General features: G+C 38.6%; 1 protein-coding gene across 1 annotated transcript in view; it reads left to right on the top strand.

Moving 5' to 3' along the window:
• Positions 1 to 3,114: 3,114 nt before the first annotated feature.
• Positions 3,115 to 16,943, top strand: part of LOC131978699 (receptor tyrosine-protein kinase erbB-4-like) — a 643,267-nt gene continuing 629,438 nt past the window's right edge. The window contains exon 1 of the mRNA XM_059342409.1: positions 3,115 to 3,433. Coding sequence (XP_059198392.1) covers positions 3,355 to 3,433 — 79 coding nt within the window. The 5' untranslated portion in view covers positions 3,115 to 3,354. The remainder of the gene's footprint in view (positions 3,434 to 16,943) is intronic.

Genomic DNA, 16,943 nt, shown 5'->3' with positions numbered 1-16,943 from the left:
AAACAACCTCAGTTGACCAAAGTGCTGTATAGTCATTAAAATAGAATAAATCATACACAAATAGGTATAAATAAAAACAATGAAAACAATAAAATAAAATAGAATAAAATAGTAATAAAAGCTCAATCCAAAACAGAGTTAGAGATAGAAAAAGACAAATAAAAGGGTAAAAAAGTAAAAAAGAAAGCCAAGGATTCTTGCCTAGCTGGGACTGAACGCCAATATATATCATATATAAAGATAGTCTATTGCACTCTTTATTTGCCAAGTCAAGCATAAGATAAACGTTAAAAAATGCTTTGTGTTTTCATGCAATGTGTGTGTATTTGTGCATGTGTGCATGTGCATGAGTGTGCGTTTTTGTGTGTTTTTGTGTGTGTCACCCTTTGGGCACAAACCTATAAAAAATAGTGGACATAATGCAGAAAATATGCAACTTTAAAGGGAAACCTCAAAGCAAACAAAGCTGTTCCCCCAAAATTGAGTAAATCTGGGTTTGCCTTTACGTTTTATTGAGCCGGAGAGAAGTTTGAATGTTGTGTTTAGAAAACAGTAAATCAGGAAAAAATCCTGCATAGTGTGCCTTTAAATCTAAAAAAAACCCAAAAAACTAAATAATCACATATAGAGACAGTCTATTGCACTCTATTTATTTGCCAAGTCAAGCATAAGATAAACATGCAACAAAAACATTAAAAATGCTTTGTGTTTTCATGCAATGTATGTGTATTTGTGCACGTGTGCATGTGCATGAGTGTGTGTTTTTGTGTGTTTTTGTGTGAGTCACCCTTTGGGCACAAACCTATAAAAAATAGTGGACATAATGCAGAAAATATGCAACTTTAAAGGGAAACCTCAAAGCAAACAAAGTTGAGTAAATCTGGGTTTGCCTTTACGTTTTATTGAGCCAGAGAGAAGTTTGAATGTTGTGTTTAGAAAACAGAAAGTCAAAAATCCTGCATAGTGTGCCTTTAAATCTAAAACAAAACTAAATAATCATAAAGTCAAAGTCAAAGTTTATTTATAGAGCACATTTAAAAACAACCTCAGTTGACCAAAGTGCTGTACAGTCATTAAAATAGAATAAATCATACACAAATAGGTATAAATAAAAAACAGTAAAACAATAAAATAAAATAGAATAAAATAGTAATAAAAGCTCAATCCAAAACAGAGTTAGAAATAAAAAAAGACAAATAAAAGGGTAAAAAAGAAAGCCAAGGATTCTTGCCTAGCTGGGACTGAACGCCAATATATATCATATATAAAGATCGTCTATTGCACTCTTTATTTGCCAAGTCAAGCATAAGATAAACGTTAAAAACTGTTTTGTGTTTTCATGCAATGTGTGTGTATTTGTGCATGTGTGCATGTGCATGAGTGTGCGTTTTTGTGTGTTTTTGTGTGTGTCACTCTTTGGGCACAAACCTATAAAAAATAGTGGACATAATGCAGAAAATATGCAACTTTAAAGGGAAATCTCAAAGCAAACAAAGCTGTTCCCCCAAAATTGAGTAAATCTGGGTTTGCCTTTACGTTTTATTGAGCCAGAGAGAAGTTTGAATGTTGTGTTTAGAAAACAGTAAATCAGGAAAAAATCCTGCATAGTGTGCCTTTAAATCTGAAAAAAAACTAAAAACGAAATAATCATATATAAAGACAGTCTATTGCACTCTATTTATTTTGTAGTCTATTGCACTCTTTATTTGCCAAGTCAAGCATAAGATAAACGTTAAAAAATGCTTTGTGTTTTCAATTAAATTACGTTTTATTGAGCCAGAGAGAAGTTTGAATGTCATGTTTAGAAAACAGTAAGTCAGAAAAAAATCCTGCATAGTGTGCCTTTAAATCTAAAAAAACCCAAACAACTAAATAATCATATATAAAGATAGTCTATTGCACTCTTTATTTGCCAAGTAAAGCATAAGATAAACGTTAAAAAACGCTTTGTTTTTTCATGCAATGTGTGTGTATTTGTGCATGTGTGCATGTGCATGAGTGTGCGTTTTTGTGTGTTTTTGTGTGTGTATGATGAAGAAAGTTTGGGTGGGTGGGGGACAGTCAGAGTGCGTGACATCTGTCCAGATGTGTGGGCATAATGTAACCCCAGGAGGTGTTCACCCTCCTTCTAAAGTGGAGAGTCTGCAGCAGCTGGTTCAGAAAGTAATAACCTTTTGTCACATTGTTTCCTCTGCTCCCATTATCTTTAGTTATTTTTTTCCCGTCACCGCAAAGTCACTGCTTTCAAACTATTACAAATAGCTCAGTGAGCACAATAATATCACTATCTAAACGTTCTATTTGACTTTTATTTGTGTCGTTTACACTGAGCCACCCCTGGGGAAATGATTACCCTGGATATGGAGAGATATTGCCTTCAACTGTAATGCACTCTGATAACTGAGGAAAAATGGAAATCTATGCTTAAGAAGAAGAAAAAAAAGAAACACAAGTCTCTTGGGTTATAATTTTGCTGTCAGAATGCTTCTCTCTGCTGCCTGATCATGTTGTTTTATAAAAACGAAGCAACTTTAGATAAGAGAAATAAAGATTTATTCCAAGCGGGAAAAGAAACAGAAAAATGACAGTTTGATTCCCTATAAACCTGATAATAATATAATGATATATATTCTAGCATAAGCATCACTCACTGCACTCCCAAAGTAAAGTGCTGACAGTTCACTTCAGTATTAAATCAACAGATAGGAGTCTATATCTTATCAAATGTGGATAACATCTCCAAAAAGGCGCACGAGAAATCCACCTATAAGGGATCTTCAGCTCTCTTTCACCCATTACACCTATAAATCCTTCTAACAGCATTCATCTCTGCTGTGTTCAGTGTGACAGGTGCAACGGAGCCGACGCACACATTCATGGGGTTTTGGCATCTCGCGTCAGCCAATGGCGGCGCGTCTGGAGGAGCGCGTGGCGGGCTTTAGGGTGACTGTCGTGCACCTGTGCCAATCACAGAGCCGGTGGGCGGGGCCCAGGGGCTCCGGAGGTGTGTCTGAAGAATACGAGTCTACAGCTGCATACTGTATCCAAGTCGGGGAGTAATGGCATGATTACTGCTTTACACTGTTGAGACAAGCTTTTACAGTGCGCGCGTTGGAAACTAACACTCGACTCTTTCTGCCAGCCACGCCAGTCACCCAGCAGGCCCGCAGGCAGTGAGAGGCGAGGCGGAGGGACTGTCGGACAAACTGTAAACTTAAGTCAAAAAGCGACTAAAGTCCCCAAACTCCCAGGCTTGAAGAGGCTGCACACGGTTCATCCTTTCTGGCTGCTTCAAGGAAGGATACGCTGCTGGACATGTGAATTTTAAAGGAGATACTTGCCCACAGCACAACAATGAAACCAACCACTGCCCCGTGTTGCTTCGGCTTGCTCCTGACTTGCCTCTTGTTCGGGTCGAGCTCTTCACAATCAGGTGAGTGACTGGACGCCATCCGTGTGCGCAGTTTTTGTGTCTCCGTGGATCTGCTCGGTGCGCACAGAGCGCAGCGGCGGCGGCAGCAGAACTCTCCACGGAGCGTACTTTTCCATCACTGTTGGTATTTTTTTATGCGTGTGATAATGGTATTTAGGCATGACAGAGGCGGGAGGGGAAAAATCCGCACCTTCTGCTGTCATTACCACCACCAGTTAAGTCTGACGTACACGGCGCTGTGATGCTGAAACACAGGTGCTGGTGTTGAGCAGATGGCAGGTTGTAGCAGGACATTATCTGTTGCGATACGCTGAGTGAATCCATGCCAGTGACTTGCTCTGTCTGCTTCGTGCACAGAGCGGCACTGTTGAATTTCGAGGCATAGGAGAGCGTTTATTGTCCATCGCACGTGTCCTTTAGACACAGTGTGGACAAACAGAGGACTGACAGCCTCTCTTTACAACACTGTGCTCTTGTCTTCCCTCCTGTGGCTACACAGGCTGTCTTATGTTCCAAAAGTTCTTCTCTATTCCCCTCCAGACTTTAAATAACACCGAGGTGTCATTCCAAGGACACCCGTCAGATCTTTGAGTTGAAATTGGTCTCTGCGTGGTGTTTTTGGCACTGATTTGTGCAACTCTGTCACCTGCATGCGCAAAGGTTTGATATCAGTGGTGGACATTCATCCATATGCGTTCTGTAATCGGGATCAAAGCAAAGCAAAGCGGATTACCGTGAAATTACATTATTCCTCGTTTTCTAGTGAGCCCCCCTGAGGGATCCTGTGGACCACAGTTTGGCAATCAGCACTGTGGCGCGCTGGACGTTCAACGCTGGCAGCGGCAGTACCGTTTGTACAGTGCAGAGGCGCTCTTTACGCACGGGGAGATATAGGTGCGCTCTCCGTGTGTGTGTGTAAGAGAGAGGGGAGGGGGTTGGAGGGCTTGTAAATAACATGTATTCACCGAAAAGACACACACATCCTCATTATGGTGTAATCACCTTCACGCAGGGCGAACATGGAAACGAAACTCTACCTGTGTACGATATAAAATGTCCATAATTCTTACATGTTCGCCTCCTTTTGCTGTTTCCTTTCTTTGTTTTCTGAGGTGATCTTTACACACAGTGCATGCCCCCTGAGTGTCAAAGTGTTTTCTCCACCTATGTGCTTGTTTTCATTGACTGGCAGGAGGAAAAAATGGATTAAACCGAAAACGGCACATGCATATGAATGGAAATCGTACCCAAACGTAGTATGATGTCTTAAAAATAGTGTGAATATCTGCAATGGGTGTTGATAATTCTGCATAATTGTGGTAATTTATTATTATTATTATTATTTTCATGAGTTCTGTCACATTAAGCCTGGTTGTTCTTGCTGTTTCTATATTCTTAAAAGACGTGGAAGTGTCTCCCAACTCTCTGTCCCATTAGCACAGCTTGTTTAAAGTGAATAAATAAATAGATTAGACTTTTTTTTTTTTTTTTTGCAATGTACAGATTTGATCTTCTAACCAGCGAATGCGCAAAGCTTGCGCACAGGCCCACCACTGTCATTTTTGGTCAATCAGAGACGCGTCCAGTAGAGGCTCAAAGGGAAAAAACAGGGTGATTGAATTAAAGAAGGTTGGATGCGGTTTGCAGAGCGAGAGAGCAGAGAGGGAGACGTGTTCTTCTGTCATTTTACGCACAGAACATTCCCTGTGTTACGATGACAGAGCCGATTGGGTTGTTTTTACTCTTAATGTTGTTAAAAACATTTATTTTCGTGATGCTGGTTGACTTGTTAAAGGGAATGTGTTTCGAAAAAAACATAAATGTTTCACATATGTGTGTGATTTTCGATTTTTCTGCCATATTTGTCAAAAATAGTACCGTTTGTGCAAACAAGCTGCACAATAAGGAGTGATTTTATTCAAAAATACCAGAAAATAAAGCTAGAATTCCCTCTGTGGACTACCTGGGTTTCTGTAACCTGCCTGATGCATTTCTCGGAAATGGGGAGAATCCAGCTTGAAGATGACAGTGTGGCATTTGCTTTTCACACAGACGGAATGATCTCATCTCCTGGTGGAGCTCCAGAATCTTATAAAAATGTATTTGGAAGAAAAAGAGGAGCACAAAAGAGCGAGTCGGAGACAAACATAGAGAGAGCAGATTACGCGGATTTTGGCGTAAAACGCGGATGAAGTTGTGTCTGTCTGTGGGAAGGGAAGGCAGGAAAAGGCAGTGATGAAATGTGTGTGTGTGCGCTCGTGTGTGTCTGTGTGTGTGTGCATACGCGTGTGCACCTGCGCGCGCGAACGAGTTGCCTGCGTGTCGGATTGGCTCTAGCATGCATACTGTTTATTTGTCTGAGGCATGATGTAAAAACAGGGAAATGCGCACTGACGCTATCACTTTCTCATCAGATTCTTTTGATAGGAGCTTGTATCTCCCTCCGTGAGTCATTAAAAACGTCATTCTGCATTTCTGTTTGTTCCAAAAAATCTCCAAAAATATCACCTTTAATATCAGCAGCTGTGGAATCAGACCAGTGTAAGTTTTTTGTTTATTCCTGAGGAGCTTCTGTAACTTTCCCAGCCCACACAGAGAACCTTTGTAATGCTTTCAATTGAACACAATCACTTGGAGAATGGAGTTAATAGGTTTCCACATGACAGCAGGGCGGGCACATGTCTGCAGGATGAGAGTCCCTGCACTGTAGCCGCTCTTCATCTGGCTGCAGAAAGACTCTGGAGCTGGAGGAGAGAGGAGAGGTGGGGAATGCATACAGCTGCCGATTCTCAACCATATGGCCACATTCCAAAACTCTATTTGTGTTTATGAATATTCATATATTTAGTGCGCAGGAGTACAGGCAAGTCATCTGTTCCCAATGCAGTGTGTCTGTGTGCAGTGTGTGTGTGTGTGTGTGTGTGTGGAGTGGGTTTTCAATTAGCATGTGGATAAACTACATCCTTAAATGACCCTGTTTTGCAGCAGTCAGCAGTTTCTTCTTTCCTCATTCAATGGAAACTGAGACTGTAGTATGACAAGGATTTAATTCACAAGGTGGATGGATTCGTTCAATGATAGTATGGTGTCCACACCTGTACTGCATCTTTAAATGTATAGTGGCACTTACTGTTTACTGGGCTCCAATGTTTAGCTGATATGTGAGGATGGATGGATTACAGATCTGACTCCAGGACTCAGGACTTGGACCTCGAAGTGTGAAGGCCCCCTCAGGCCTCAACTAGAAAATGTCACTCAGAAAGATCCGAAAGAAGCATAAAGCGACTACAAGGAGAGACTAAAAGACGACAAAGAGACCAAAACAACTACGATGAGATGCACAAAAGCTGCAAAGAGATCACAACGTGACAAACAATAACAATGAAAGGAGGCAAAACGACCACAAAAAGAGACAAAATTAGGACAAAAAGACACGCTATGCCTCTAGAAAAAGAGGCAAAACAACCAAAAAAACAACACAAATAACTGAGAAAACGTCAGAAATAATTAGAGACACAGAGCAACCACAAAGAGACACAAAATGAGGACAAAAAGACACTCCACACCACTAGAAAAAGAGGGAAAACAACCGAAAAATAACTAAGAAAATGTCAGAAATAATTACAGAGAAACAAAACAACTACAAAGAGACACAAAATGACCACAAAGAGACACAAAAAAACTACAAAGAGACACAAAACGACAACAAAAAGGTATGCTACACCATTAGAAAAAGAGGGAAAACAACCGAAAAATAGCAAAAATAACTAAGAACACGACAAATACAAAGAGACACAGAGCAACCACAAAGAGACACAAAATGACCGCAAAGACACGGAACGACTTCCAAGAGACACAAAACAACTACAAAGAGACACAAAATGAGGACAAAAAGACACACTGCGCCACTAGAAAAAGAGGGAAAACAACCCAAAAATGACTAAGAAAACGTCAGAAATAATTAGAGAAACAAAACAACTACAAAGAGACACAGAGCAACCACAGAGAGACACAAAACTACAGGGAGACACAAAACAACAACAGACAGAACAACCACAAAGGGAGACAAAACAACTACAAAGAGACACAATATGACCAGAAAGAGACACAAAATAATCGCAAAGAAGGGACAAAAATACCACAGACAAAAAAAACAGCTAAGAAAAGAGCAAAACAACTACAGACAGAATGACCACAAAGGGAGACTAAACAACTACAAAGAGACACAAAACAACAGCAAAAAGACACAAAACAACCACAAAGAAACACAAAATGACCACAAAGAGACACAAAACAACTACAAAAAGACAGAAAATAACTACAAAGACAGAAAATGACCACAAAGAGAAACAAAATAAGTACAAAGAGACACAAGAGACAGACACCACAGGCAAAAAACGGCTAAGAAAAGAGCAAAACAACCATATAGAGACACAAAACAACAGCAAAGGACGTTGAAGTGAACAACCATAAAGTGTGTGTGTGTGTGTTGCACCTATATGTGTGAGTGTGAGGTGGTGCGGTGTGTTGCGTGTCTCCTCCCAGGGGTCCCATCGTGTCCTAATCTGTCCATGTGTGTTAGTATGTCAAAATGAAAGAGACTCGTTTAACAAAAAGAAAAAGAAAAGAGAGAGACATGAGGATTTCCGTTTTCCTGCTGTGTTTTCCTTGTTTCTGCTGTCTCTCTGTGCTGCAGACTGACACTTCTTGTCCAGCGTTCTTTGTTGTGCGGAGGAGAGAATGGTGTCACATTTAGCGGCCCACACGGCCTCGCCGCGCCACAAAGCTCTCTTACACTCATATCTTGGCCTGCTGTCGCCTGATAAAGGAGCTCTGACCCTCCGCTGCCACCAGGCTTTTTATTAGAAGAATGGCCGTCTTTGATTAGGTGCTGATCCACTTCCATTCGTTGGGAAAAGGAATGTGAACCTCTGAGCTTTCATCTCCTCTATCTGTGTCTGGGTGAGAGATGAGGAGCAGCTGAAGGCCGTCCATCCACTGGATGGAAACATGTCCACAACTAATACACTGTAATGTAAAAATGTCCCGTTGGTTTTACAGAAAAAAAACTGGCAGCTGTTACCAGAATACAGTACATATGTCAACATCTTTACAGAACAACTCGTACATTTGTTCATACATACATCCTAAAACTGAAGTAATTAAAAAAAAAATGCGCATGCGCACAGTTCAGATAAAAAAAAAGACAGAAAATGACCCAAAAATACATAAAATTAAGCAAAAAAAAGGACTCAAATTGACCACAAAATGACCACAAATATACACAAATTAACCAAAGAAGACAGAAAATGACCCAAAAAAGACACAAAATGACCCAAAAATACATAAAATTAAGCAAAAAAAGGACTCAAATTGACCACAAAATGACCACAAAAATACCCAAATTGACCAAAGAAGACAGAAAATGACCCAAAAAAGACAGAAAATGACCAAAAAAGACAGAAAATGACAAAAAAGACACAAAATGACCCAAAAAGACACAAAATGACAAAAAAAGACACAAATTGTCTAAAAAAAGACACAAAATGACCAAAAAAGACACAAATTGACCACAACATGGTCAAAAAAAGGCACAAAATGACTAAAAAGACTAAAACACATGAACACATGAACACTTTAACACAGTGGAGACAGAGATCACTATTAAAATTATTTAGTAGTGATCTTGCTACCCCAATTTGGGTCGGGACCCCAAACTTGAGAATAGCTGCTTTACTGCTAATTTAACAGGATGATGCTGCTTTTATACTAATTATTTATGCAAAATGTACATGTAGATTTTGCTTATCGTTGTCCTGTAAAGTTGTTTACATTTGTACTGTATTTTTTGCAGATTTATTCTGGTAACCACAGCTGCCATTTTTTTTCTGTAAAAGCAACATCATTTTTTTTTTTACAGTGTACGATCCAACACCAAATCCTTCCACAGCAGTAGATTATCACATCATTGTTTCCTCCTTTCTGCAGAGGTTTTGTTGATCTGTCATTCCAATGACAGCCATAAAGACTACACTAATGGTGTCCTATTGTCCACACCTCGCCATGTGTTGCTGACAAAAAAATAGCCAAAAGACATTTGCTGCAGAAAAGAAACCTCAACCATTTTTATTGTGCTTTCTCTCCTCTCCCGGGGATTTCACCCTGCAGCCAGATAAAGAATAAAAAACCTTCTGTTTGTGTAATCTAGACTGTAGTTTCATTGTGAGAGGAGTGGAAACCATTAAGTTTCCCATAAATCTCTCCACTTCTCAACAAACAAACTGCTTTTGAACCGCTGGCATCAATAATACATGTGTAGCACCCACAGTGCGGCCCGAGAATCCCTAATGAAAAATCACTCTAATATTCCAACAGGGACTGAGAGAGCCGTATGCACTGGCCGACTCAATACCCACTCTATGACCCTATTGTCCATAATGGGGGGATATTTGTTTCTTTTTTTTAATCCAGTAGTTCTCAGCCTTTTTGAGTCGCGACCCCCAATTTAACATGCATGTTGTCTGAACAGAATCTCACACACACAGTTCAGACCACCCAAAAAAGACACAAAATGACCCAAAAAGGAAACAAAATGATCAAAAATGACACAAATTGACCACAAAATGACCAAAAAAGAAACAAAATGACCCAAAAAAGAAACAAAATGACCCATAAAAGAAACAAAATAACCAAAAAAAGACACAAATTGTCAAAAAAAGACACAAAATGACCAAAAAATACAGAAAATTAAGCAAAAAAGGACTCAAATTGACCACAAAATGACCACAAAAATACACAAATTGACAAAAGAAGACACAAAATGACCAAAAAGGAAACAAAATGATGCAAAAAAGAAACAAAATGACCCAAAAAAGAAACAAAATGACCAAAAAGATACACAAATTGTCTGAAAAAAAGACACAAAATGACCAAAAAAGACACAAAATGACCAAAAAGACACAAAATGACACAAAAGACACAACATGACAAAAAAAGACACATGACAAAAAAAGACACAAAATGACCAAAAAAGACACAAAATGACACAAACAACCACACAAAATGACTATAAAAAGACATTAAATGACCAAAGAAGACACACATTGACCACAAAATGATTAAAAAACGACACAAAAAAAGGCACAAAATGACCAAATGACACACAAAATAACAAAAAAAACCACACAAAATCACTATAAAAAGATATTAAATGACCAAAAAGACTAAAACACATGAACACATGAACACTTTAACAGTGGAGACAGAGCTGACTTCCTAAATGATCTGGCGACCCCCAGAAATCATCTCGCGACCCCAATTAGGGCCCCGACCCCAAGGTTGAGAACAGCTGCATTAATCTGCTGTGATATCATTGTAATATTCTTTAATTACCACCACAGGGACTGATGCCTTCTCTATTTGTATCTCATTCTTCCAAACGTATTAGATTTCTTTGTTGAGGATGACGGAGGGATTGTGTTGTTGTTGTTGTTGTTGTTGTTATTATTATTTCTCTCTGCAGACGTTGTTTTCTAGTTTTGACTTGTTGATGGGCTCATAACCAGTCAGACGGTCTGCAGCAGCAGAGCTGATTGGATCATATCCTGTGTGACCTTTCCAGGCGCTGCAGCCTCGTTTATCACCTGCAGTTATGAATGCTCCATACATGTGCATGTGTTTCTCCATGCATCACTGTCGGCACGGCGATTAAACGTCCTTCTGTAACGATGTCATGATGTCATCATTGGGTTGGAGCGTCACACGTGTACGTACATGCTTTAGTTCAGTCAGCTGTTTATGACGCGTGTTTAACCCTCTGGGGTCTGTGATGGTGGCGTCCTGATCAGGTCATGTGACCTTTAACTTTGTGGAGTCCTATAGGGATATTTTGTCCATTTTTGAATCTATTTGATGTCTTTTCGTGTCTGTTGTTGTGTCTTTTTTGGTAATTTTGTGTCTGTGTTTACTCATTTTGTGTATTTTCTAGTCATTTTGTGTCTTTTTTGTCATTTTGTGTCTTTTTTTTGTCATTTTGTGTCTTTTTTTGGTCATTTTGTGTCTGTTTTTAGTCATTTTGTGTATTTTCTAGTAATTTTTTTGTCTCTTTTTGTCTTTTTTGGTCATGTTGTGTCTGTTTTTAGTCCTTTTGTGTCTTTTCTAGTAATTTTTTTGTCTTTTTTGTGTCTTTTGGGGTCACTTTGTGTCTTTTTTTTTTTAGCAATTTTGTGTCTTTTTGTGTCTTTTGGTCATTTTGTGTCTTTTTTGGTAATTTTGTGTCTGTTTTTCGTCATTTTGTGTATTTTCTAGTCATTTTGTGTCTTTTTTTAGTCATCTTGTGTCTTTTTTAGTCATTTTTTGTCTTTTTGTGTCTTTTTTTTGGTCATTTTGTGTGTACATTTACAGTAGGGTTCCACGCTGCTTTGTTTTCTAGTCTGGATAGATAGATAGAGTCAACAAGTCTGGATTTGGTGATTTTGGAGACTCCAGAGGGTTAAAATGCATGGTGGTTTACAAGCAATTAGATTACTGCAGATTTGACAGGATTTGTTGAAAACTGAATGCTTTTTTAGTTTTTTAGAAATGTTTCTCTGCTTTTTATTCTTTTTTTTTACTTTTTTCTTCCTGTAAATTGAGCAAGCTTTGAGTTTGTATGTGTGAGAGAGCAAAAGAGAGAGACCCTTAAATAGAAATAGTGATAGCCTCTGTGCAACAAGGGCCCTAAGTGCTGCAGACACAGCAACCAAAGTCCTTTATTAACAAGGTAGCGCAACAAACACTCATATAGACAAACACAAGCAAGGCCCTGCTTGATGTCTTTGACAATACACACCAGCTAGTTTAGACAGATTGGGGACTTAAGTTTCAGTAGCGCGGAAATCAATCCGCTGCGTTTTAATTAGGTTGGCAAATGTGCGTTAAGGGCCACCAAGAAGAGCTCGCAGCATGAAAAACAATACAATTCTCAGGGCTTTTTTTCTTCTTTTTTTTTTTACCATTCAGCCTTTTTTGCATGTGTTAAAACGGGGCCGACATAAACAAGAGTAGAAGAAAAAGAGGCTAAATGATCCGGTGTCATGCACAGTGCAGACAACTGTCAGTCAAACACCTCAGCTCACACTTCTCCTCTCTGTTGCTGCAAGGTTCAAGTCTGCTGTTGGAGTAAATAAGTTATTTGTACAAAAAGGGAAAGTGTGTTTTTATAGAAAAAGGTAAAAAATAGCAGATTCTCCTGACTCAAGCAACAAGCAAGAGAAACATTGACCCCAAACACACCTGATATGAGTTTCACCCAGTTTTAGACAATGAAAACAAAGCGTATAGCTAAAAACTACATGATAGTTCTGTTAATTAATTATAAACTGATGATGTGAAAATGTGTGTTTGTTAATGGTATTCAAAGTGAGGTGCAAAGGTCCTTGAGAAGCTCCAGGCGGTCCTCAGAAAAAACTATTTCTGATTTCAAATTCTATCCATAAGTCCAACAACAACAAAATGACCATTTTGAATGTGGGTTTCATACAGTTTTTGTAATAAAACGGGGGCTTTTTTAAAAGTCATTGCAAGTCTTTGTTTGGTCATTTTACGTACTTTTTTATTCATTGTTAATCATTGTAAGTGTTTTTTTGGTCATTTGACATATTTTTTTTGTCATTGTAAGTGTTTTTTGGTCATTTTACGTCTTTTTTCAGTCATTTTACGTCTTTTTTCTGTCATTGTAAGTCCTTTATTTGGTCATTTTACCTTTTTTTTGTCATTTTACATCTTTTTTTAAGTCATTGTAAGTCTTTTTTTGGTAATTTTACGTCTTTTGGGGGGAAATCCAGAGTGAATTGTGTTACTGCCCAGGTGTAGGCCTATCACACAATGGGGCGGAGCTCCACTAAAAGGGGGCGGAGCTACCCTAAAAGCCGTCCGATCGGAAACAGTGCAATGCTGCAACACGTCCTACGTTAATAATGATATTTAGAAAAATGAATTTAAAAATCTTCAAAATCGAGGATGCACACCTTCACGCATGAGCAAGACACATACGAAATCTGAGGTCACTCTGACTAACGGACAGAGAGATATGAACTAGACACACACACACACACACACACACACACACACACACACACACTTGCTTTTATAGATAGATTAGGTCCACTAGATGATGTGTTTTAAGCAGCTGTACAGGTTGTTTTTCGGGATATTCTCCTTTCTTGTGATATTTGCATGACATTTTTTTGGTCCATTGTGTGTCTTTGTTTTCTGTCCTTGTGGACTTGCGCCAGTGTGCCACACACACATTGGCGCACACACTCCCCGACTCCCACACACACACACACACACTCCTACTGCCTTCACCCTGGGCCGTCACTCTGAAGTACGAGGCAAATGTGTGAGATCCAGGGCCCTTGAAAGCCTCACTCCTGTGTTCACTAGACAATGTAGATGTCAGGAGTGTGAACGCACCATGTATGTCTGTCAGTTTGTGTATTTTCTAGTCCTTTTGTCTTTGTTTTGGTCATTTTGTGTCTTTTTTTTGTCATTTTGTGTCTTTTTTTTAGTCCTTTTTTGTCTTTTTGTGTCTTTTTTTTAGTAATTTTTTTGTCTTTTTTTGGTCATTTTGTGTCTTTTTGGTCATTTTGTGTCTTTTTAGGTCATTTTGTGTCTTTTTTGGGTCATTTTGTGTCTTTTTTTTGGTCATTTTGTGTCTTTTTAGTCATTTTGTGTCATTTAATGTCTTTTTTTCGTAATTTTTTGTCTTTTTGTGTCTTTTTTTAGGTCATTTTGTGTCTTTTTTGGGTCATTTTGTGTCTTTTTTTGGTCATTTTGTGTCTTTTTAGTCATTTTATGTCTTTTTTTTGTAATTTTTTGTCTTTTTGTGTCTTTTTTGGGTCATTTTGTGTCTTTTTTGGGTCATTTTGTGTCTTTTTTTGGTCATTTTGGATCTTTTTTTTTTTAATTTTTTGTCTTTTAGTGTCTTTTTTTTGTCATTTAAACTCCCACACACTTACACACACACTCCTACTGCCTTCACCCCGGGCCGTCACTCTGAAGTTACGAGGCAAATGTGGGCCCTTGAATGCCTCACTCCTGTGTTCACTAGACAATGTAGATGTCGGGAGTGTGAACGCACCATGTACGTCTGTCAGTTTGTGAGACTTTTGATCCTCCTTTGTTGTTGCTGCTCCTCTTCTCCTCACAATAAGCCCGTCTGTCCTCCTGCAGGGCTGCAGGAGGCTGTCAGCCACCGACCCCCCTTTGACAACCTCGTTTTGAGGGTTTCAAAACGTGGTGACAAAGGGTCCAGGAAACATGCACATATACTGTATGTGTGTGTGCGGCGACTGAGTCTGTCAGTGTTTGTTTGTACGGCTGCACGGTTGGAGGGATAGAGGGTGACTGACAGACTAACCGAGCTCCAGAGACTCTCTCTCTCTCTCTTTATTTTTTTTTTGTCATTTTGTGTCTTTTTTTGGTCATTTTGTGTCTTTTTAGTCATTTTGTGTCTTTTTAGTCATTTTGTGTCTTTTTTTGTCATTTTTTGGTCATTTTGTGTCTTTTTAGTCATTTTGTGTCTATTTTTTGTCATTTTGTGTCTTTTTTTGGTCATTTTTTGTCTTTTTTTGGGTCATTTTGTGTCTTTTTAGTCATTTTGTGTCTTTTTAGGTCATTTTGTGTCTTTTTAGGTCATTTTGTGTCTTTTTTTGGTCATTTTGTGTCTTTTTAGTCATTTTGTGTCTTTTTTTGTCTTTTTTTTTGGGTCATTTTGTGTCTTTTTAGTCCTTTTGTCTTTTTTTTGTCATTTTGTGTATTTTTTTGGTCATTTTGGATCTTTTTTTTAGTCATTTTGTGTCTTTTCAGTCATTTTTTAGTCATTTAGACTCCCGCAAACTTACACACATACTCCTACTGCCTTTGAGCAAAATTGCGTTTTGAGGGTTTCAAAATGTGGTTTTGTCTTTTTTTGGGTCATTTTGTGTCTTTTTTTGGTCATTTTGTATCTTTTTAGTCATTTTGTGTCTTTTTTTTGTCATTTTGTGTCTTTTTATAGTCATTTTGTGTCTTTTTTGGTCATTTTGTGCCTGTTTTTAGTCATTTTGTGTCTTTTTTTAGTCATTTTGTGTCTTTTTTAGTCATTTTGTGTCTTTTTTTTGTCATTTTGTGCCTGTTTTTAGTCATTTTGTGTCTTTTTTTAGTTATTTTGTGTCTTTTTTTGGTCATTTTGTGTCTTTTTTTTTTAAGCAATTTTCTGTCTTTTTAGTCATTTAGACTCCCACACACTTACACCCATGCACTCCTACTGCCTTCACCCAGGGCCGTCACTCTGAAGCTACGAGGCAAATGTGGGCCCTTGAAAGCCTCACTCCTGTGTTCACTAGACAATGTAGATGTCGGGGAGTGTGAACGCACCATGTATGTCTGTCAGTTTGTGAGACTTTTGATCCTCCTTTGTTGTTGCTGCTCCTCTTCTCCTCACAATAAGCCCGTCTGTCCTCCTGCAGGGCTGCAGGAGGCTGTCAGCCACCGACCCCCCTTTGACAACCTCGTTTTGAGGGTTTCAAAACGTGGTGACAAAGGGTCCAGGAAACATGCACATATACTGTATGTGTGTGTGCGGCGACTGAGTCTGTCAGTGTTTGTTTGTACGGCTGCACGGTTGGAGGGATAGAGGGTGACTGACAGACTAACCGAGCTCCAGAGACTCTCTCTCTCTTTCTCTCTTTTTTTTGTCATTTTGTGTCTTTTTTTGGTCATTTTGTGTCTTTTTTTGTCATTTTGTGTCTTTTTTTAGTCATTTTTTGTCTTTTTTTGGTCATTTTGTGTCTTTTTTTTGGTCATTTTGTGTCTTTTTTTGGTCATTTTGTGTCTTTTTTTGTCATTTTTTGTCATTTTTTGGTCATTTTGTGTCTTTTTTTGGTCATTTTGTGTCTTTTTTTGTCATTTTTTGGGGTCATTTTGTGTCTTTTTTGTCATTTTGTGTCTTTTTTTGTCATTTTTGTCTTTTTGTGTCTTTTTTGGTCATTTTGTGTATTTTTTTGGTCATTTTGGATCTTTTTTTTTGTCATTTTGTGTCTTTTTTTAGTCATTTTGTGTCTTTTTTGGTCATTTTGTGCCTGTTTTTAGTCATTTTGTGTCTTTTTTTGGTCATTTTGAGTATTTTTTTGGTCATTTTATGTCTTTTTTGGTTATTTTGTGCCTGTTTTTAGTCCTTTTGTCTTTTTTTTGGTCATTTTGTGTCTTTTTTTGGTCATTTTGTGTCTTTTTTGGTTATTTTGTGCCTGTTTTTAGTCCTTTTGTCTTTTTTTGGTCATTTTGTGTCTTTTCTTGGTCATTTTGTGTCTTTTTTTTTTTAGCCATTTTCTGTCTTTTTAGTCATTTAGACCCCCACACACTTACACCCATGCACTCCTACTGCCTTCACCCCGGGCCGTCACTCTGAAGTTACGAGGCAAATGTGGGCCCTTGAAAGCCTCACTCCTGTGTTCACTAGACAATGTAGATGTCGGGGAGTGTGAACGCA

This window comes from Centropristis striata, chromosome 10 (genome assembly GCF_030273125.1).
Source record: "Centropristis striata isolate RG_2023a ecotype Rhode Island chromosome 10, C.striata_1.0, whole genome shotgun sequence".
Taxonomy (NCBI): Eukaryota; Metazoa; Chordata; class Actinopteri; order Perciformes; family Serranidae; genus Centropristis; species Centropristis striata.
This window is presented reverse-complemented; position numbering and strand designations above follow the sequence as displayed.